The sequence below is a fragment of the Lissotriton vulgaris genome, chromosome 3_1 (assembly GCF_964263255.1).
Source record: "Lissotriton vulgaris chromosome 3_1, aLisVul1.2, whole genome shotgun sequence".
NCBI lineage: Eukaryota > Metazoa > Chordata > Amphibia > Caudata > Salamandridae > Lissotriton > Lissotriton vulgaris.
Window position 1 is genome coordinate 766,042,985 of NC_141689.1, and position 24,268 is coordinate 766,067,252.

At 48.9% G+C, this 24,268-nt stretch overlaps 1 protein-coding gene across 3 annotated transcripts in view; it reads left to right on the forward strand.

The window, feature by feature from the left end:
- SRFBP1 (serum response factor binding protein 1) overlaps nt 1–24,268 on the forward strand; it is a 264,044-nt gene that overhangs the window by 149,168 nt on the left and 90,608 nt on the right. For all 3 annotated transcript variants that reach the window (XM_086961071.1, XM_086961072.1, XM_086961073.1), the window contains one exon: nt 2,083–2,154. In XM_086961071.1, the coding sequence (XP_086817197.1) occupies nt 2,083–2,154 (72 nt within the window). The remainder of the gene's footprint in view (nt 1–2,082; nt 2,155–24,268) is intronic.

Genomic DNA, 24,268 nt, shown 5'->3' on the forward strand with positions numbered 1-24,268 from the left:
GATTGGAGGAACATGATTTCAAGAGATACAGATGTGCATGATGGGAGCGGCGTTGCTGCAAGAGGAGCAGATGTTCTTGATGGGAGTGGCATCATTTGAAGATAGATGTGGATGTGCATGATGGGAGTGGCATTACTACAAGAGGTGAAGAAATGCATGATGAGGGTGCAGTACTGCATTAGAAGGCTGGATGTGAATGTTGGTGGGTGCACATGCTGGGTGCCTTATAAGGCATTAGGGAGCATGGCCATGCTGTGTCTATTGAAGCACTGGGTGAATTATAGCATTACAGAGTTGGAGTCATCTTTTGAATGCAAGATTATATAATTGAGAGTGAGGTGCACATGCTTAGGGGGATTGTGACAGTAGAAATGTGTGTCTACCTTCTGGGGGTGATTTGAGGCTTTAGAGGGGTGGATGTATGTGCCAGGGGTTCCCTTAGACTGAGAGAGCATGTACTGGGTGCATTACTGCATTAGAGGGATGAGGCAAGTGCTTTGGTGGATTGTGGCATTAGAGTGATTGGTACGCTTCCTGTGAGCATAATAAGTCCTGGTGGTGGGTAATGTGCTGTGTGCATTTCAGCATTGGGCTAAATACGATGTTAGGGAGGGAAAGTTGTGCACTTGAGGTATTACACCATCAGTTGTGTGTATGCACATTGAATACAGACTGCAGTATTTTGTCTTCTGCACGGTATGTACTGGCATGTATGAAGGTTACTTTGACATAGAATTCTTGCAACAGAATGCAAGTAATGATGACATTGTTTTACAACTACTTCAACTAACAGTGCACATTGTAGATGTATACTGTTGAGTTTAAAAGAAACTTCAGACCCACTCACTATTCGTATAGCAGTGCTATTTCTATGGAATTGTCACTATTTTCAGGATAACCAACACTTTTTTGTCTGTTAAACTACCTCTCTTAGAGCCTCCCAGTTGTGTTTAGTAAAATGTCTCCCTGAATATGAATAAGTGTAGTCTGGGTTTAAAGAGACTGTCGTTTCACCACCGTCCCTCCCAGCCTCCATTTCTACATTGTCTAGGTTTTTGGGGAGTAATGAATGAGGCATGCACATTGATTGACCTTTGTGGGACGCCACCAATTCCAAGGGTCTTGTAACTCACAGGTCTTTGTTGCCAGCAGGAAATGATAGAGGAAATCCTGAGATTAAGTGACTGCTGCAGACCTTCTACATTTGTGACCTTTTTCTTCAAGCCCATTGAACATGTGTTGCAGTGTCTTTAAAACTACATGTATTGTGCGTTGTGGTTCTTTGACCTTGCTTTCTTCATGCTGTAAGACCGAAAACAATATGATTAAAGGGTTTCTTTTTATCAGCAAAATAAATTAGGACACTACAAAACGCTTTAAATTGATGTTCTTTCTAAATATGGAAAATACTAACTCAATGGATACTTAACTGCAAAATAATGGAAATCATACGCTGCCTTATCATACGGCTAGTGTGAGGTACCTTTTTCGCACAATTTCATGGAGCAAGAACTAAGTTGCTTAACTAGGCGCGTCCTAAATTATATGCAGGCTACTTGAATTATGTGATTCTACGACCGACCGCAGCATTTTCACATAAATATGGATTCGCAATATAATCCATCATCTGCTGCATAATCAGCAGATTTTGACAAAGGTTGTTTTTTTTTAGCTAAGATGAATAAAAAGTTAATATAAATCCAGCGCACAATGGAAGCCCTTTCCCAAAGGTTGTGAGTATATTTATATATGTGAGTGTTAAAGTGGTACTAATGAGATGAAGTCTTTGCTAATGCAATGCTAGCATAGGAGAGAAGGATTAAATAATGAAGTAGTACTGTCACAAAATGGGGTGCATTATGCAACATAATTTGCCTATTCTTGCTGCTTTATTTAGTCAACGTTACCACATAATTTGGCCCTCTCGTGCTACATAATTCCAGTGGCACTGTTTATATGCTTCACTACATAAATGAACTCTCAGTGAGTTGAAACTCCTTAATTATCTATACAAGTGAATACATTTAGTAAAGAAGAGTAAGAATACCAATAGATGCTCACCAAATGTTTTTTATTCAACAGGAAGTAAAGCCAGACGATGTTACCAAAACAGCTCTTCAGAAGGAAATCAACTTTGAGAAAGTTTGTAAAATGGTAATTGCATATTTTACTGCACTCGCAGAATATTTTCAAGCTTTTATTACATTTGTATACTCATTGTTTAGAATGCTTGTTTGTTCCATGGATTGAAAACAAACCATTGATACGGATCATAGTCTTTAAAGTGGGACTTTCTAACAAATTATATAGAAATGTGTGCGATTAAAGAATATGTTCTACTAGCTTACCCGTCATGCGTTGCTGCGATCTCAGAAGAAAGGAAATGTAAGGAAACTTGTTATGATAACATTCAATTTACATTGTGTCATTTTTATTGAAACTTATTCATTTTAAAATGGAAAACATTTTAAAGTTTTAATTCTGGGGGGCGTGGCCAAGATGGAGGGCTGAGTAGACGCTCTCGCCTCGAGCTCCCGAGACCCCGGAGCCCCCGAGCCGTTCTGGACCTCTGATCTCCCCCGAATCAAGCGGAGAAGGAGCCTGGTGCAGCAGTGGAGGTGGTGGCGCGGCTTGGATCCCCTGGTGGCCCCGCAAACACAACGCGACGCCTCGCCACAGACGTCCCCGGAACAAGCGCGGGCCGCGGATCCGGCGGAGACCTGCAAGCCGGCAGCCGTGCAACGCGGGGGGAGCCACAGGAATACCGGAGCTCCGACGAGGACTTGCGGCTCGAGGACACACACTTCCCGGGCCGCCGGCGAGATAGGGAGACGGAGGCTCCGAGTGGAGCGAATGTACGCCTTCCGGACCGGGGCGGGGGAGGAGCCGGCGGGGAGATACCACGCCACTCCGAGGATCGAATAGGCCGGGAGGCCTGCCACTGCGCGGCGGCCCCGCACTTCCTCCCGGAGCCCCTGCAGAGTGGTGGGGCCGGGCGACGGCTGGGGGAAGACTGAGGGTGCCCAACTGCCCCCACGCACGGCATTGGGGGCCTGCCTGACCCGGCGCTGTGGAGATTGTGCCTGTCCTGGGGAGCAGAGCTGCGCTGCAAACCGGCGGCCTGCTTGGAACTAGGCCCTTGCCCCCCCCGGCGCTGAGCCCACGCGGTGGAGCCGAGTCCACCGTCGGACGCCCCGTCGGGAACGGGGGACGCCCTCGGGGCCCAACGAACCCCCCCCCTGGATCAGCGCCCTAGGGGCCGGAGCCCCGCTGGTTCGCACTAGACAGCGCAGGGGCGTTGAGAGAGACGCGGAGGCGCGAGCCCCGACCCCGGCGCCGCCACCCCCAGCGGACTTTTGTGGATATTCCCCCCCCCCTGCGACGCGCCCCACCTCTGTGATGTCGGGCAACAGAGGGGGCAAGAAGGGAGAGCGCACCCTGCCCGAAATGTTGGGCAGAGGTGCTCCGAGACAAGACCGGAATCAACCAGCCTCGAGCCCCCCCACTGGCTCTCGGGGAGCAGAGGGGGGAGAGCCCCTGGTCACCAGGTCTTTTCTGGAGTCGCTGTTCGGCACCCTTCGAGAGGACTTCCAGGCGTTGAAACAGGAGGTGGCCGGGGAGGTCCGGGAGGTACGGAGAGAGGTCGACGTGCTTGGAGAAAGAGTATCCACCGTGGAAGACGCTAACCAGTCCCGGGACGAGGAGATTGTGCACTTACAGCAGGAAGTCTTGCGGCTCCGAGACCAACAGATTGACCTCCAATCCCACGCCGAAGATCTCGAAAACAGGTCCAGGCGCAACAACATCAGGGTCCGAGGCGTCCCATCTAAAGAAGAGGGGGAAGACACTGAGGGACCTGTTCCGCGACATTTTGGGCGAACCCGCGGACTTCCCGGTGAGAATTGACAGGGCACATAGAGTGGGCCTGCCGCGTCGAGCCTCGGCACCACCCCCGGACATCCTGGCCTACCTGCCGGATTTTCCCCTGAAAGAACGGATCTTGCGCGAGGCACGACGAAAGCAGCCGGTGAGTTTCCGAGGTCATCAAATAGCCCTATTTCAGGAGTTATCAACGATCACACTGCAGAAACGCAAATCCTTCAAGATCGCCACTGACTTTTTGCGGGAACACGACACACAATACTCATGGGGCCATCCCTTCAGGCTCATCTTTCGCTGGAACGGGACACTGCATCAGCTTCGGTCCCTCCAGGACACTTGCGGAGTGCTGGGTATCACCACGGCTGATGACGACGTTCCAACGCCTCGCCGCCGCCGCAGCTCCAGGGAGGGATGGCAGACGGTTCGTCGGCGATGAGCCTCACTCCCACCCCCACGACCGGATTCTCCCACGATCAGAGCTGAGATGGACAGCGCCATACGGGAGGTGTCCAGAGATACGTCGTCTAGTGATGTGGCCTTGACGGCCTGAACAGACTCCGGGGGGAGATCATATTGTTTCTTCATCATTGCAGGTGCGGGGGTTCTGGGGGGGAGGGAGGGCTCAGGGAGGGCGTAGGTGGTGGCTGGACGTCCACTCGAATACTTTTCCACGGACTTGTCCGTTAGGGACCAGACTGGGACAATGGAGTTTTTTGAACAGTTGGGGTTGGGGTTGGGGGGGAGAAGGGGGGCTGGGGGTAGACCGGAGGGCGAAGGGTGGGGGCTTGGGGAGTTGGGCAGTTCGGGGGATGTTTAAAGGGTGGGGGTGGGGGGGACACGGGGTTTCTGCTGTGCTGTATTGTCTTGCTGCTCTGCGCCCTTTGTTCTCGAGCCGATTTCTCAGGGCTGGTTGAGGAATGTTCGGGGGGGTCTGGGGTTTGTGCTGTGCTACCATTTTTCGCTGCTGCTTTTGCCATGTCTTTCACCCACAGGTACGGAATTCAGAGTGTCATGCTAGAGGGCTATTGCCTTTGTTTCGACCCGCTTTCCTAAGTTGCACTGATTTCACTCTTGATTCAGGTTCATTAAGCGATATATCACTGTCCGTTCATGGCCCTTAAGATTGTTACCCTTAATGTGAAGGGGTTGAATAACCCGATCAAGCGTAGAGCGATGTTGGCCCTTCTGGAAAACACCCAGGCTGACATCTGCCTTTTGCAAGAAACCCACCTCTTAGCACGAGATTGTCTCCGGATGCGGTCTCCCAAATTCCCAGTACAGCTCTTTTCCTCGGGGACTACTAAAACAGCGGGGGTGGCAATTTTGGTGTCTAGACAGTTTAGAGGGGAGGTCCTGTGCAAGGTGGCAGAACAGAAAGGGAGGCTCCTGGCTTACAGGGTTAGGCTAGGGGGATTGCTGTTCACGGTGGGTTCGATATATAGCACTAATGATCGCCAAGATCTCTTTCTACAATCGGCCCTGGAAGAAATCACGACTACCCCGGACAGACACATAATCATTGGGGGGGACCTGAATATGGTCTTTAACTCATCCTTAGATAGATCTGCGCAGCGACGCCCACACACCGGGGAATTTTCACAGATGAGTGCCTCCCGCTTACGGGATCTTGATATACACGATCTGTGGAGACGCTTACACCCCACCACACAGGCCTATTCTTACTTCTCCCACGCGCCCAAGACATACGCTAGACTAGATTATCTCCTGGTTACGGGACCGGTCGCTGAAATGGCGACGGCTTCCGATATGGGGGTCCTTACGTTGTCTGACCACGCCCCGGTGTCGGGCTCCTTCCAAATACCGCCGATGTCTCCCTCGCAAGGGGTTTGGCATCTTCGAGATACCCTCTTACATAAGCGGACGGTTGTGAAACAGATACGCGACGCGATTGCTGAGTATCGGAAACACAATGAGAACGGGGATACCACCCGGGCAACGCAGTGGGCCGCCATGAAGACGGTGCTCCGGGGTGAGTTTATCGCCATTTCCTCCGCGGATAATAGGGAAAGACAACAGAAAAGGGACGAACTTACGAATATGGTGCGGGAATTGGAACAGGTACATCAGAGGACGGGGGCCCCCAGAGTCTGGAGGCATTTTAAGGCAGCCCGGAAGCTTCTTTCCGCGCTAGATATGGACAGGGCGGAATACGCGGCGCTGCGCCTGAAGCACGCGTATTACACTGGCGGTGACAGATGCGGCCGACTACTCGCGCATAAACTTCGGGTGAAGCACCAGCACCAACGGGTTAAGGAGCTGTCCCTTCCTGGCGGCACTTTGGCCACGGAGGACCACCAGATTGCGGACGAGTTCCGTCGCTATTACGCCAACCTATACGCGGGCGCTCCCTCCTCGGCCTTGGCTGAGGATGATTATCTCGCGTCGGTCGACCTCCCCGTCCTTACCCGGGACAGGCGGAACATTTGGAACGTGACATTAGGCCGGAGGAGGTGATTGCTGCAATCGCTGACTCAAACATGGGAAAGCCCCGGGTCCCGACGGTTACACCCCACTTTTTTACAAAACGTTTTGTCAGGAGCTGGCGCCAATGTTGACACGGCTCTTTAACTCCTTTGCCGAGCTGGGGGCTATCCCCCCGGACTTGCTGCGGGCGACAGTGTCGGTGATCCCCAAACCGGGGAAGGACCGGACGGAATGCGACTCCTACCGGCCTATCTCGCTACTGAACGTGGAGCTTAAGCTCTACACGGGGATCCTGGCGGCACGTTTGGAGCCACACCTGCCAGGGCTAGTGGACCCGGATCAGTCCGGGTTTGTTCCGGGCCGGCAAACGGTAGACAACACTAAGAGTGGTCCACGTCCTAGAGAAATCCTCCCGTATCCCCGGGGAACGCATGCTGCTTTCGGTTGACGCTGAGAAAGAGTTCGATCGGGTGCACTGGCCTTACCTTGAGAAAGTGCTCTGCAAACTGGGTATGGATGAGAAATTCCGCACCCTCATATTTAACTGTTACAGATCCCCGGCCGCGACGGTACGGGTGAATGGGTGCTGCTCTGGCCAATTCGTGATAGAGAGAGGAACCAGCTAGGGGTGACCACTGTCCCCGCTACTCTTCGCTCTATACATGGAGCCGTTTGCCCAGAGGATTCGCCGAAACTCGGATGTGACTGGTGTCCGGATGGGGGGGCCACATTCACCCCATTAGTTTGTATGCGGACGATGTGATCTTAATGCTTGACAATCCGAAGGAGGCGCTCCCCGCTTGCATTGCCGAGCTGGACACCTTCGCCACGGTGGCAGGCTTCAAATGAATATGAGAAAGTCGGCGGCCCTGGACATCTCGCTCAACACTGCTACGAGACATGAATTGCAAGGGCGATTCCCTATGCATTGGTCTAAAGATCTGGTCCCATACCTGGGCGTACTCCTGGCACCATCTTTGCCGGCCATGGTGACTGCTAATTATGCAGCCCTGGGCAAGAAAATCAAGGAGGAACTGGCCCGCTGGAGCAAAGGCACGCTGTCGCTACTGGGACGGATCGCTGCAGTAAAGATGACTCTCTTGCCGCAGGTACTGTATTTGTTCCGGGCCCTGCCGCTCCAACCACCGAGGGGATGGATACGACAGGCTCAGACGATGTCGCCGCTTTGTTTGGCAGGGCCGTAAACCCAGACTCAGAAGAGCCTTGTCCACGCTGGCACCTGAGTCCGGTGGCCTTGGCATTCCGGATCTGCACAAGTTCTTTCAGGCGGTGCAGCTGCGGTATCTGGTGGAGTGGAGCAAATGAGAATCTGACAGACACTGGCTGTTTCAGGACCAGGCAGTGGCGGGCAGGACCCTACAGGAGATACCCTTTATGCGCAGATGTCACCGCCCCCCCAATCTCTATGCGTCCTTTGTCACGCAGGTTCCGCTCCGAGTGTGGGACGCCGTGAATGTCTTGCATGAGCTCACCACCTTCCCGTCGCCGTTTACTCCACTGATTGGAAACCCCGACTTTCAACCCGGGGTGGAACCTGGAGCTTTCGCGCTCTGGCGGGCAGCCAGATGCTGCGCTCTGTTTCACATGTACGGTCCGGAGGGTGCCGTGTCGTTTGAGGACCTCCGCCGGGACTACCAACTACCTGAAACTGAGCGTATGCGGCATCTACAGGTACGCCATTGGGCGCTTCAGCCACAAGTACGGGATCTTGCTGACCGGAAACTCACCCCATTCGAGATGTGGCTGGCGACGCGTTCCTCGGACGCCAAGCTCATCTCAGACCTATACCGACTCTTACAACCCCCCACTTACCACATCCATAACCCCGGAAGGGTTCGCTGGGAGCGAGAGCTGGGGAGGGAACTGAGTCACAGGGAATGGGACGATATCTCCTACCGGGCACGTCATTCAGCGTACCACACTGGGCTCACTGAAACCTTTACTAAGATAACCACATACTGGTACTACACGCCTCAGAGGTTGCATGAAATGAACCATAACATCCCGAACACCTGCTGGTGCGAATGTGGACTGACTGGCACGCTTACACACATATTATGGGACTGCCCCTTACTAAGTCCTTACTGGAAGGCGGTTCTAGACGAGATAGACCAGTGCTTTAACATTGAATTACCCCGCTTCCCCGCCTATGTCCTGCTAGGATTACCTAATGGCTTGATGTACCCACTACGTTCCAGGAGGGGCAGACAGATAGCGATCGCTTTGGGCTCGGCGATCCAGAATATACTCATATACTGGCGTACCACCACCCTTCCTACCACCATAGGCTGGCTGCACAGGTTATGGCACGTTGGGAATGGAGAAGCTGTCCCTCACGGTGGCAGGTGAGGTGGATAGATTTGAGGACCTGTGGCAACCTTTCCATACTTTGCTACAGTCGGAATTCAGAGAAATTACTTGTCCCCGATATCTTAGGCTATTGAGACTGACACCCCCGATTGCCTAGTTGACTTGGGGGGAGGACACGTTGGGAGGTGTGGATCCTTCACGAAGGCAGTGGACGTGTAGGACATTCGCACAGCACAAGGGGGGAGGGGGGTGGGTGGTTCGGGGGGAGGGCGGGGGGAGTTGGGGGGGTTGTTAGTTCTGGGATTTGTCATCATGGCACTCGTGCCTAGATTAAGGCTATCCAACTGCTCAGATGGTAATGTAATGTATGGAATTCTGAAGGCGCATCTAGAGCTGGGACTTTGCAATCCGTTATTACGATGGCTGTATTCACTGTCTGTATTGTTTTTCCTTGTTTCTTAAACTGCAATAAAATACTTTAAACCTAAAGTTTTAATTCTGTTTATTTATTTGAGTGCTTGTGGATACACATTTTTTTTTTCCGTCTGGTGTGTCCACAAATAAATCTGAAGGTTTTCCGACGCGTGAGCTGGCCACATACAGTTGTCCATGTGAGAAGCACGGATTCTCCAAATCTAGTCCACACACTTGCAGCGATTGTCCTTGTTCTTTGTTGATGGTCATTGCAAAAGCGAGTCGCACCAGAAAGTGTAAACGTTCAGTATTGGAAAGATTATGATGACCTCTGGGGGGCCGATATTTAACAAATTCATTTATTTATTTTTTTATGCCTGAAACCTTTGTGGGAGTGTACTCAACAACTTCCCAAAGTTTCATGGCGATCGGATGAATGGTGTAGTAATGCAGAAAGGACAAACAGACATACTTTTGATTTTATATATATATATAATATATATATATATATTTTATAAAATCGCTGTTTGCGTTCTATGGAGCACAATGTGTCAGTTTTAAAACAAGCAGCACAATGTGTCAGTTTTAAAACAAGCTGCCAAGATGTTAGAGCACCACGAGTGTGTTTAGTGCAAAAGTATTTTAACACTTACTTTGCTCTGGGTGTTCATTGTCCCCGAATCTGTTGGTGCTTTTTAGATGTCTGCTCTGTGCTCTAATTTCTCTCCAATTATGCCCATTCCAGTTATCACACTGTAGGACGAGCGTGCTCCTTTGATTGATCAGGTAAAAATGTTGTACCTACTTCAATGGCAATTAATCTGGACGTATTACATTGTAAAGCCCAGAATGTTATTGATTACAATTTCAAATTGTGCGACAAAAGGATTTTTATTCCTTGGCCCATGTGCTCTGTGTCCTTCCTCTTCTGTGTCGTCAGATGGTAGAGTAGGTGGAAGCAAAAGAGGTCATGTAGCAACACCTGTCGCTTCGCCGGAGAGCTGCTAGAAGGCTTGTTTCTGGGATGACTCCCTACCTCCAAGTGATAAAATGAGGCAGCGAGCTGAACCAATGAGGAGGAGCCTGAGGTCCCCAACGGGGCAAACGCAGCAGACGAGCAACGTCTGCTGCCCTAGGCAATGCTGGGAAGCCAGCAGAATGCAATAGGAGCGCAAATGAGCAAGTCTCACTGGCAGCTACGCCAACCGCTTCCACGTGAACACTATGCTGCCCTGGTGCGTCAGACGCCTAGCATACTGATGCAGCTTGAAACGCATATGAGAATCTTTGTTTAGCCTACACTAAAGTTAAGATGATTTGTTAACTTCCACTAGTCAATAACTCGGAGACATTCATCTAGTCTTGTGCTTGGGTTTTACTCAAATTTTCCAATTTCAGGATGCTCTTTGTCATCTGCATAGTAATAGCATATACCGTTAAAATACCTGACGGATTTTTAGCGTGGGCTGGGGTAACTTTTGAAGATAAGTGGAGCAGTGATTGAACTTCGATGTATAAATGCCTTAAATTTAATAAGTAGGGAAGTGATTGGAGATACTGGGGTCATTCTTGAATTATCAATAATGCAGTAGAAGATGCAGTTAAGGATGCACTCCTTTATACACATTTCTTGTACTCTCTCTGGCTGTGAGGGAGTGGAGATGCTCTGTCAAACAATGAGGACATGTTCAGTAGAAGTATTGCTGTCATTCTATTCCTGTCCACTGTTTTCAGATAATCCCAAAAGCAAAGCAGGCTGCTATTCTGTACCTCTCACTGTGCAAAAATCTGCCTATAGGACTGATAGCAGATTGTCTGCTTCTTCAAAGTTGAAAATCTGGATATGTATGATCTTTATGGTAATAACCAGTACCTGGCTGGTCGGATCTGCTGGATATGGCTAATTCTTTTTGATGGGTGGCTGTAAGTAGGATATCCTAAACCTTGCAATATACATACCTGTGGCTAAGGAATTTTTCATTATGTTAATTTTAGGTAGTGAAACTGCAGTTAATAACTGAGCATTCTTGAGGGGTTATGGCTGGCATGGGTCTAATGGAGAGCCTACTGGTACATTGACTGGACAAGATTCAGTTCCAGCGGCTTAGCAATTGCAATAAGGTGGACATCAGTGAAGTTAAAGAAATCTTCTGACAAAGGATTCATTACAGAGGTACATTCTGGGTTGTTGCTGTAAGTATGGTCCTGGAGACAAGTTGAAAAAGATTGATTATCTAAATGTATTACTATGTTTTTTGGATATGTATGCTATGGCATCAAAGAGAGTACTTGTAACCGCTCTTTTGCTTGACCGTGGTGTGCATATTAGTGGAAAAGTATTGGGGACGGTATGTGTGAGTGTGCATCTTGTAAGGATCTACAATCAGACAAGTGTAAGTCTTTAGAGTTGGAGGGTGTATCTGTCTTCAATATCCTATTTGAATTTCTTTGAGGAGTACGAATGTGGGATCCTCTCGGAACCATGATGTGATGTAAACCATTTCTGTTTTTGGGCATGTTATTGGGTCAAACATTTTTGTGTTTATTGTTGGGTTTTGATCATCAAGCAATTCAAGTGGGAAATATTATTTTGCGGGAGAGGGAGAGAGAGGCGCAGCTAGGTGGTGGTAGATGTACCAAACATCAATTGGGGTGAGTGTGTGAGAATGGATGATTAGATGGGGAAGATGTGAGCTAGTTGAGTGAAAAAATAATGCGGGTGACTGATCAGCCAGCAGTATTGGCAGTGTGCTAGTCTTCAATCTCAATAACAAAGGGGGTGGGGTTTATTTGGTAAAGTCTGGGAGATGTAGTCAGTTACTGTATGATAGGCTAGCGTGCTTGATGTAGTGGTGTTAGAACTGGGGGTCTCTAGTTGGCAGAGTTAAGTACCACTGTCCAAATAGGGACCCTTGCTTCTAGTCAGGGTAAGAAGGATACACTCTTTAGATAACCCCTGCTCACCCCCTTGGTAGCTTGTCACGAGCAGTCAAGTCTTATCAAAGGCAATGTATAAAGTATTTGTACCACCACTCACCGTAACACAGTGAAAACACCACAAACTGACTCCACAACAGTTTAGAAAAATAAAGGTTTTTAACCTAACTACACAAGACCAAAACGACAAAAATCCAACATACACAGTTCAAGAATATGGTTTCAAAAGAGTTCTTAAGGTTGTGTTAAAATAATCCACAGTTGCGTCACGTTTTAGCCAACAGTACCTTTAGATGCGACAAAAGTTCAAAGTGAAAGCAGCAGCGTTGAAAAGCAAGTGATGCGTCACTCCTGGGACCCTGGGGGGGCGATGCGACAACCCCGCTGGACGCAGCGGGCGTGTTGCGATGACTCCGGTCTGTATGAGAAGGGATGCGATATCTTGCGTGGATTTCGGTGCGCAGGTTTCGGTGGAAGCGGCTCGCAAAAGGTATGGTGCGCCGATCTTCGGGAAGGCGCCTATCTCCGCCTCAGCCTCTGGGAGCCACCCAGCCTCCTTCACTCGCAAACCAGACAGTCAATTCACAAACAGACCAAGGCACACAGAAAGGTCAGACAAGAGAACAGCAACTTTCTAAAAGTGCTGTTCTCAAACACAGGATTTAAAAACCACCTTTCCTAAAAGATGTGTTATTAAATTCTGAGTTCAGGGATACCAGACTTTTATGTCCTTTCTTTTCCCCTATGGGAAGATATGCAGGTAACCACTGTACACAGCATTCTCCAAGATAGCTTATGGGCAAGATGGCCTTACAATAGTGAAAAACGAAAATGACTGTAATTCACTACCAGAACATGTCACCTACACTAGTACATGCTCTTCCTTTCACATACACTGCACCCTGCCCAAGGGGGTACCTTGGGCCTTCCATAGGGGTGACCAATGTGCCCAGAAAGGGAAGGGTTAGGCTTGGTCAGTGGGGACACTGGCCAGGTTGACATGGCAGTTAACAGACTGCACACAGGCACTGTGGTGGCAGGCCTGAGACACCATTTTAGGGCTACTCATGTGGGTGGCACAACCAGTGCTGCAGGTCCACTAGTAGCATTTGTATCACCAGCCCTGGCACACTCAGTGCACTTTACTAGGGACTTCTTGGGGATACAAATATGCCAATCATGGATAACCAATTACAATAACAATTTACACAGGGATCACTTGCACTTTGACACTGATCTGCAGTGGCAAAGTGCCCAAAGCATCTAAACCAGCAAAAACGAAATCCAGCACACCATCAAAAATACAGGAGGTAGAGACAAAAAGACAGGGGAACCACACCAAAGATGTCAGGTCCAACAAGTGGTAAGAGCACTTTTTTTCCCGCCGCCATCATACCGGAACTATGGCGCACCATCAACGCTACATTTGAAACCGGCATCCTTCCCGATGTAGATCCCACAGACCTCAAAAACTACTGGCCCATCTCCCTCCTCCCCTTCACAGCCAAAATCCCAGAGAAAAACGTCAACTTTTAACTAACGAAATTCATTGAAGAAAACCCCATCCTCAACCCCTCCCAATCTGGCTTCCGCAGCAATCACAGCACTGAGACCGCTCTACTTGTCACCACAGACGACATCCACACACTCCTAAACCAAGGACACACCTCAGACCTGATCCTTCTCGACCTCTCTGCAGCCTTGGACACCGTCTCTCACTGCACACTTGCCGCCAGACACCACGACGCCGGCATACAGGGCAGTGCCCTCAACTGGATCCGCTCCTCCCCTCTAAAAGAACCCAAAAACATCTAAATGACCCCCCTCTCCGCCATCGTCCGACAGCACGGACTCAGCATAGTAACCTATGCCAGCGATACCCAGCTCATCCTCTCTCTCACCAAGCACCCCCTCACCACCAGACTCAACCTTCAGGAAGGAATGAAAGATGTTGCGTCCTGGATGAGCAGCAGCTGCCTGAAGCTCAACTCAGAAAAGACAGAGGTCCTCGTCCTCGGACCCTCCCCCTCTGCATGGGACAAAACCTGGTGGCCCAACGCCCCCGGCAGCACCCCACGAACCACTCCCCAAACCTTGGCATCAAACTCGCCGACTCCCTCTCCATGAGCCGACAGGTCAACGTCGTCGCCTCCACCTGCTTCAACACCCTCCGCATCCTCCGAAAGACCTTTAAATGGATCCTCCCCCCATCAAGGAAGGCCATCACCCACACACTCAAAGCCAGCAAACTGGACTACAGAAACGCCCTCTATGCAGGATCAACAAGTCTCTGCTCTACAAACTCCAGACCATACAGAACCCCGCAGCCAGACTCATCCTCGGCATCCCTCGACCCGAACACATCTCCCTACACCTGCGTAACCTCCACTGGCTCCCTGTCGAGAGGAGAGTAACCTTCAAGATACCCACGCCTACAAATGCCTCTACAACACTGGACCCCAATGCCTCAACAATAGAATCTCCTTCCACGTACCCAAGAGGAACCTCCGATCCACCGACCTCGCAGAACCCCTGTGCATCTGCAGAGCAAGAACAGGTGGAAGAACCTTCTCCTACATAGCAGCTAAGACCTGGAACGAGTTCCCGATTGACATCAGACGTTGCCCCACCCTGCACATCTTCAGGAAAAACCTCAAGACATGGCTCTTCGACTGATTAGAGCTGTACCCCTCCCCCCAACCCCCAGCACTTAGGGACCCTCACGGGTGAGTAGCGCGATTACAAATCCCGGATTGATTGATTGCCAAAGATGCAACAGTGAGGAGAAGTAGAACTGTGAGAAAGATGGGATACCACAAGACCTCTTTGGTTTCTTTTTTGATGATGCCATGGGTGGGAGGGGGTGGTGTTAGACAGATAGATAGATAGATAGATAGATAGATAGATAGATAGATAGATAGATAGAGTCTTTGGGGTTAATGTACAGTGGGTTTGGAGGGAGTGGTGGTGATGGATAGTGAGTGAACTAGTGTGAGGGGGAGTGAGAGAATGAGTTGGAAGCAAGAGGAAAGGAATAGACTGTGATAGAGGGGTGGGTGTAAAATAAGGAACCTGGGTAGTGTAAGGAGTGGAAGACATTGTAAAAACAAAAGCGTGCCATATGAGAGTGTGCATCAGGATTGGGTAGATATAACTGAAAATGGTGCATGACAGGACAGCAGCTTTAAGCAGGAGTGGTGATCCCAGGCAATACAGGTTTCAAGGAGTCAGTCAGATTCACCTTAAATGCAGTGTAAAGAAGACAGAGGAGCAACTGAATTGAGTCAACCATTATCAACATATGTGCAGTCCCATTTATGGAGTCATCCATATAGATGTGACACCATAGCAGATGTCACTTCAGTGAGGTAATCCGGTGGCTTGTCACTACAGTAGTAGGTCTTAGAGGTCTACCCAGAAGCAGCTTCATGGCAACCCAGGGAAGGGCAAGACAGTACAATAGTAGTTGCTGTAGTAGTGCGTCTTAGAGGCCTAGCTACAAATGGAACTATAGCAAGCACAAGTTGCACTGTAGTCGCCAAACAAGGGGCAGGATAGTTGCATGTCCTGAGAAACCCCTACCCAGGGCACCTGTTAGACATGGGTGAGAAAGAGGATGAAGGCTGATAATTGCTGTTTGAAGTGAGGTTTAGGCATCTGCTGGACTCAATTATATGTTTGGGAGCAGACTTTTTTTGTCCCAAGAACCTACCTGGCCGTATCAGGCTGAAAACGGGAAAAAGCCACTGAAAGACAGCCACAGAAAGACAACGTTTACCCAAGTGCCACTACCTGAATGCCTTAGATTAGAGTTTACACAAAGGGGTTTAGTGGGACAAGTAAGAAGACATCATGAAATGCAAGGACAACTATGGATTTTGTTTTTAATCTTAATAGCATGGTTGGCACCTTGGTGCAGGTTCGAGGCAGTCTCCTTACCTGTCACTCATCACTTTCCTGGCACAAGTATAAAATGACTGCTGATCTCAAAGTGGAATGGGGAGGTGACTGTGGCGTTGGGTGGGAAAATCTCATAGAACTATGAAGTACTATGGTAGCCATAACCTGTGGCTCATATTAATTCAAGTTTCCTTCCACATTCCCATAGTGCTATGTTATGGCCAGACATGTTTTTTGTTATAGAACCTAACCTCTAGGCAAGCCGACGTGCTGCAAATGGTTAGGTTACTGTTGTAGCAAAACAAGACTGAGCAGGACTTACTCATATCGACTGACTCTTCCCCCACTACCCTGAAGCCTTCATAAACGTACAATCTTTCACTTTGATTACGACTAGGAAATGCTGTTTCAGGATGGAAAAACATAAATATTTTAACAAAAACCAAGATTGTTGTGCTGAAGGACACTGCTTCCATTGGTTTGGCAAGGACAATAGTAAAGCTAAGATTTGAAACTAGGATGTTTTTTTTATTTGTTAGTTTAGCCCAGAGGTTCTATTGTACATAGTGCCCCAGGGGTGCTGTAGACATTGGCGCCACCTTTATGTGTCCCCGGTTCACTGTGGTATTTCAAAATGTGCTACACTGATGTTAAATGTGTGTCAGCTCCTTCCCTGGGGGGGGTTGATGCTTTATTCACAAAGAATCCTGGCCCCTCTGCCTATGAGGAAGTCTTTTGTGTGTGTGTCCCCTTTCCGACGCAGGGAAAGAGGCTGTCAAGAGACACACTGTGATAGAGATTGCACACAGTCATTGCACCCTCCACCAAAAGGACACCTACTTTGAGAGGAAGGAGTTACTCACTGCAGCCACCTGCAGAGGGATCTCTACCCCATTAGAAAATGCGCCATTAAAAAGTCAACTCGACATTTCAGTCACCTCGTGCGCCTCTCACTGATGCACTGTGTGGGTTTGTGCCTGCTTTTTGAACTGCTCGTTTGTTGTGGTACGTTGCTCTAGCCCAGTTGGAACCCGGACATCCATTTAAGGGACCGCCGCAGCCGGCACAGAGTGCGCCTTGCTTTTAAAGCCCCAGATGTTCTCTGAAAGAATTAAAAGCGTTTTAGTTTTACTCCTGCACATATTGAAAGCTGATAGTTTACCAACATTTTAAAAGTATATTTGGCCAAGGAGTTTAGCCTTTGAATATAAAGAGAAGCGCTGATTGTATATTATTCTCTTTATGTAGATCTTGGCAAGTGGAAAACTCAGCGGGCGACTCAGCATTGTGAAATGCTATTTTTGGCTGCCACGTAGTCGCATGTACTTGTTGCAAAGCCAAGCTCTGGGTTGTTCATGTCACGGAAGGGTCAGTAAACTGCTTAAAGTGGATACGTCCATTCTGTAGTAACTATGAAGTCCAGAGGTCTGCAAAGACGCTCTGTTTTCAAGATTTTGAGGAATTCGTCATAAACTACCAATCGAGACACGTCAAGTGAACTACCATTTAGAGGGCACCCAAACCTGAGGCACCCAGACACATGTACAACAAAAAACTATCTGTGCATCATTCTTTGGGATGTAATGTTTCCCACTATGTTATTTTTACCCTAGCCACAAAAATGACTTACACATTTTCCGACCATTTGATCATCACTAAATTTATTCAGTAGAGGTTCTTTCCAAACAATCTTTGCTTTACGGCTGTCAGTTGGATTCCAGAATAATCTGCCACATCTATGCTTAGCAGTGCTACGTTTACCTCCATATTAAGTTACTTGTGTTTTATTTACATGTTCTGTGTACACTGATGGCCTCTCAAACTTCTATACTAATACTGATCAACTCCTTGGCTGTATCATCTGCATTAGTTGCGATGTAGCCTTCAGACTGCCCAGAACTACTACTTCCATCTACATCATCGGATGTGTTTTCTGCATCCAGTGGAACAAGGCCGATTGCAAATCGTTCTACTTGGGCTCAAGCCATCCTAGCTGTGGTCTGGCGTCGAACAGCCTGTGACAAATGTGCATCTTTCATGGGACAGATGGGCTGGTGTTACAGGCCCAGTCATTTACTATGTAATTTGGCAAATCTATTTCTCCTGCATTAAACATAGACATCAGCCTGTATGAAACACGGGGTGACTTTATCATTATTTTTTTGGAAAGACTGCTTCAACAGTATCCATAAACTCCAGCTCATAAAGACCCCAGCTCATAAAGACCCCTCCTGCCTCCAGGGTGGCTGCCTTGCCGCCTGAGCTCGTTATAACTTCGCTCTTGCACTTCTTTAGGTGAGTTGTAGTATTCTAAATCCTTGTATTGGGTATCATTTAATCTTGTTACTTGCTCTCAACCCTTTTGGTCTTATATACATTCCACCATTTTAGTCAATTAAATTTCATTAGTAAGAAGCACTAGTGCCCTGCTGATCAGACCCACTGCCATCTCACTCGTCCAAACTGGCTGAAAGAATTGTCATTGTTAGACAAATGTATTTTTGCACGGTTAGAAAAACATGTTCATCTTACTTCTGAGTTGCATTTACAAAGTATTTAACAATAATAATTTATGTAAACAAGGATTTAAGTGGGGCGGGACCCTCCGGGTGTCAGACCTAGCAATAATAAAACTCTGACTTTAAAACTGACTTCTATCGTTCCCTATGCACTGATTGATTTCTTGAGTTTGGTGTTTCAGCATTGACTGTAGAAGCCATTAAGGTTATCGATGTCCCCGAGACAGCTTGTACCTCTCACGTTTTACTTTTATTTTCATATAAGTATTTGCATTTTTTAGAATGCTGGTTTTATATAGCATTTTTCATGCAGCAAATTAATCTTGCTTTGTATGTACCGTGTACTGCGTCGCAGGTTCAGGATGCGGGTGGAGGTTTACATGGGGTCACGATTGAGATCTCTGGAGTAGAGGCTGAAGGCAGTGAGCGGTTCTCACAGTGCCTGTCAGTGGGTCTTGAAGTTCAGAATACATGCTTCTTAATCTTTGGCCCTTCAGAACACACAGAACAATAATGACATGAGCCAATTGTAATTGTGATTATATTGGAGACAGTCAAAGTGTAAAGGAGGAACAACGCTTGTGAAGGATTTCAGAAAGATTTGGGGTGGAAAGGGAGCTATTGTCTCACACAGAGGCTGCAGCGGAAATTGATGTGATGGTGACAGGAGTGATTGTCACACTGAAGACCTCTACTTGTTCCACAGGCCTCATCTGTTTAATGCAGAGTATCATATTTTCAATTCCAGTTAGTCATGACAAGCTCATTATTGTTACTAATTTATCTGATGCTACTAATCAGTAATGACAATGTGATAGGTCTGATTTGTAGTAGGTGCATGTTTATTATTGTGTGATAAGTTTGGCTCAATAACAGAAGAGGCACTCAAATAAATACTAGTTAGGTGGTAAACTGTGAAGTACAGTATTTTAGTTTACATGTTTTAAGCCACCCCCTTAATTGCATAAGCACACCTCTCTGAAAAGATTCATAGTTATGCTGTTTGTCAGGGCCTCTTTATGAGCCCCCGCCTTTTTGCATCCCTCTTAAATCTGTGTACTTGAAGAACTATCAAAGGCAAAACACATCAGTGGATTTCCACTGTAAACACAAGCCAAACCCATTGCGCCTGTTTTCTATATTTTAATTCCTAAATCTCAATGAGGACGTATTATTTGTAATGTAAATCAGCTAACTTTAAAACCACATATAGATCTATTTTGGGAATTTAGTGCAGACTGCAGAAGCATCGGAATTTTCAACCAGTTTAAAATGCTTGGATTTCATGTGCTAAAGCAACATTTAACAGACTTGTTCGTCATAACATGCGAAGTCTAGCCAAACGTTATATCAACATTCCTATGATATAGGGACGAATGACAGATTTTAGCTGGGATACCACGTTTCGAGTAGACCAAGGCTTAAACGAATGGCCAGATAAGCATACGTGTAGATAGTTTGGATTCCTTGCTAATTGAGCGGCTCTTTTCTTTCCAGAAGCATTAGCAGACCTCAGTTAATTCCAGGAGATAAGCTTGTGACTGAGAAATATTCCAGCGTTAATGTAATAATAGTTTAAAAATATATATATAAATAGCTTTTGTGCCTTAAGAGAGGAAACCAAGCAGCTTTTCTGACTGGTACCTGTCTAAACCTGTTGAATTCGTACATTGTTTCCCTTGCCACTGATTAGTAATTGCCTCAATCTTTTAATCTTGAATATTTTTAAAAATGCGTGTGAGTTCTCAATAAAAATATTCTGAATGTGTAAATGTAATTACCCTCCATTCTAAATAAAGCAACAAAATATCACCACCTCTAAGAGACCTATCCAGATTGAATCTTTACAAATGGAGTCAGTAAACCAGTAATTCCACTTACAAAAGTGGTGCAAAGTACATCTGCATGTTCATCTTATCTGATAGAGACCTCAAGCCGCAGATTCCTTCCTTTGAATATTCCCAGCCGTCAGACTGGATCCAGAAGACTTTTCATGAGCAGTGCCCCTGCGAGCTGGTAAATGGTGTCAGTTGGCTCAGCGTGGCGTTGTCTGTGCTGGTAGTGATGTCCGAGTTATCTATTTAGGCGTCAATGGGCTTTTAGATCGAGTAAAACACGCTGCAGTTTTAAAATATTCTCACCGATTCCTCTATGGCTCCCTCCTATTACTCGAAAAGGACATAATGGGAATCAAATGCCCATTCTTGGTGCTTCGGGGTATGACAGATTTTTCCATGCTGGGTTCACGCGTGGCTCTCGGAGAGTGGCAATCCTCCTCCGTTGCTCCTTTCCGTTAACAATCACAAAGGAAATTAGAGGACCCCAGGACGCGTCCTAGCCCTAACAGGGAGTGTGGGAGGATGTACACTTCTTCTTATCTCTGCCTGTGCACCCTAGGCCGCCCTCATGACCTTCCTCCGTGGCTTTTCTAATCTGTTACCAACTCTCCCTGAAGGCCTGACTGTGATTGGGGGTGATTTTAATGTGGTACTGGCTCCAAGCTGTGATGTCACTGGTGTCCCATCTGCTGGTCGACTTATGGGCACTTATACAGCAATCAGGGGCAGGCATAAATCCGAGATCTATGCAGGAATGATAGGCGAGACTGGGCTACTGCATTTGGTTTATGTGATAAATGGAGGACATGGAACCCCCGACAGCTCCAATCCACCCATACCTCTGCTGCCCTCCATAATCATTCCTGCACTGCATAGATCTCGGATTTATGCCTGCCCCTGATTGCCCTCCTTCTCTGTCTGGGAACTCCCACAGGCATTCTTCATCCCATATGGCGGCTTAATGCTTGGTTTCTTCAAGACCAGGCCTAAAAACGAGCACTGGGGGAGGAACTTAAGACTTACTTTCAGCTTAATTACTGCACTGTTCAGTCATCTGCCACATTACTGGTAGCCACCAAGGACACTATCCGGGGTTACACCGAAGGATACCTTAAAAAGAAAAGCTACGCCCAAGGTAAACACCTCTCCTGATTAGGGGCCCAAGCCCTTCGCATAGAAAGAGCAACAGCCACATGCGGTTGGGATGAGATATCCCTGCAGCTTGGACTCCTACGGGAGGAAATCTGTCATATTTCCCTCGAAACTGTGAAGCAAATGTGGAGAACCTCAACAGCCAGGGTTTATAGATGGGGAGATTAAAAACAGCAAACTCCTCTACTGGCTTGCTTCTCATCCCCTAGCGAACCAAATAATACCCAAAGTAATAGATGGCCAGGGCCACATTCAAGGCACCCCTACCGGTATCGTGCAGACCTTTGCCGAGTACTATCAACATCTCTATACAGCAGCTTCACCTTTGGAACCGGAGCCAGGCCTCCCCACCTTCACCGTCATCCTCTAAGGGGCTCATCCCTCTTTCCCAGCATGTCCGTAGGTGATCTAGTGTGTCTGATGCATTGTTAATGAGGGAGCATTGAAGTTCCTTGAGGTGTGGTGTGATTTGAGTGCGGCATGGTAGGTTGAGGAAGAATCTTGCTGCAGCATATTGGATGGCTTGGAGCCTGTTCATAAGCTGTTTGGTGAGTCCAGTGTAGTCAAGTCTGCTGGTTGAGTGTCTGTGTGAAAGTATTCCTGGTGTTCCCTAGTAGCCACTTGAAAATTGTTCACAGCATCCTCAGGATGTGAAAGCAGGTGTAGGTCGCTGCGTTGACCTGAGCTGTCATTTCAATCGTGTTGTCCAGGATGATTCCAAAGTTTCTGATGTGGGTGGTTTGGGTTAATGTGGGTTCGTGGTCTGTCAGCCAACAGGTGGAGTTCTATGGTGAGGTGTTCCTTCTGAAAATCACAACTTTGATCTTGTCTGGGTTGAGGTTACGGCAGTTGGATCTCATCCATGTGGATACTTTTGTAATGCAGAATGTGAAGTTAGTATTTGTCATGGGAGTCTTTCCCTAAAGAGAGAATCTTGATGCTTGCGATCCAAGGATGTCAGCTAGTGGGGTCATGTAGATGTTGAACAAGGTCAGGCTGAGAAATGATCCTTGTGGGACACCCCAGATGAGGTTCTTGGCCTCTGACGTGTAGGGTGGAATGCTGACTTTCTGCGTTCTTCCCATGTGGAAGGAGCCAATCCATTTAAGAGTGTGTCCTTGGATGCCTGTCTCGTGAAGTCTTTTGATCAGAGTGGAGTCAAAGGCCGCTGAGAGGTTTAGCAGGTAGAGGGCTGCTGTTTCTCCTTGGTTGAGTATCATGCTGTTGTTGTCAGCTGCTGATGGGAGGGCAGTCTCAGTACTGTGATTGGGTCTGAAGCCAGATTGAGTGGTGTCCAGGAGCTGGTGTAGGTCGAGGTGGTCATCAAGTCGCTTGTTGATTGCTTTCTCCATGACCTTCGTTGGGTATGGTAGTAGGAAGAAGTTTGCTAGATGGGTGAGGTTTATATCTGAAAGAAACACGTTAGTGTTAGATTCCTTACCTTAGAATATCCCCAGGCGTCAGTCTGGATCCGGAAACTTTTGCGTAGCAGTACCCCTGCGCGTCGGTAGGCGTCGTCTGCAGGCGTCCCCTGCGGCTCCGCGTCCGTCGTCGGCGTCGTGCGCCGTGATGACGTCGCTGGAGTATATAGACGCCGCCTCCGCGCGCTGACGTCAGTTCTTCTTTTTTCCGCGCCAGTAAGCGCAGATCCGAAGAGCAGTACTCCGGTCTTTGACCAACTTTGTTAACTTTCTAATCTCTTTTTGGTGCCTGGTAGGATGCCCGGTTTCAAGAATTGTGACGGTTGTGACCGCACGATGTCGGTCACGGACCATCACCGACTCTGTCTCCGGTGCCTTGGCCCCGACCACGACATGTACGCCTGCGTCGACTGCCGGGCTCTCACTAACAAGGCAAGACGGGAGCGGTTCCGCAAGCTGCTTGAGCTCCGGGTGTCGGCCCCGCGTCGGGAGCGGTCCCGGTCCGGCCGGTGGTCCAGTGAGCGTTCGAGGGAGCGGTCGCGGAGCCGCGCCGAGCGCTCCGGAAGTCGTCACCATTCGTCGGGCTCTTCAGGTAAGAAACACAAGAAGTCGGGGCGTCGTCATCGTACCCCCGACTCCCCCCGACGCTCGCGCGACGCGGCCGGGGGTTCGGGTGACCCCAACCCCGCGGCTCCGCGAGAGTCGCCGGCGCGGCCTGCCCCATACCCTCCGGTCCCTGGGCACGGTGCGACGCCTGAGGAGATTGAGGCGTTCCTCATGGCCATGAGGGCTCTCAGTTCTCCGACGGGGCCTACGGCGCCTTCGGGCCCAGTGCTACCGTCTGAGGGCCCTAGCGGGTCGGGTGTCCCTGGCTCGACGCCATCGGGTGCTCCGGCCCCGGTGCCGCCGACGGCTCCGACCCCGGCGCCGCAAGGGCCTTCGGGGTCGGCGCCGGCTGGCCTGCCGGCCGGTCCGGCGCCGATTCCATCGGGGTTACCCCCGACGCCGTCCCCGCGCGGCGCCGGTTCTCCTGTGCCGGCTTCGGCCGGCGCCGGCTCCGGGCGGCGCCGTCCCCATACCCTCCCCGAATCCGGACGCGGAGTCGGACCGGCGTCGATCGACGCCGATGGGGCCTGTGAACCCCGAGGAGCCGGTCTACATCGTTGACTCCGAATATGGAGATGATGAAGAGTACGGGGAAGGTTGGGAGGGGTCTGAGGACCCTCTGTCACGTGAGTGCCAGTATGACCCGGACTGGACAGGTGATTTGGGGGATGCCAGTGGTCTGGACGGCTCTCCTAACCCTGGCTTTGTCTCTCCTCCTTCCGTGGCGTCGGAGGAGGGAGCTGCATATTCAGTGGTGCTGATGAGGGCTGCCAAGGCCTTACACCTTGAGCTCCCCGTCGCGGCCGTGAGGCCTAACATCCTC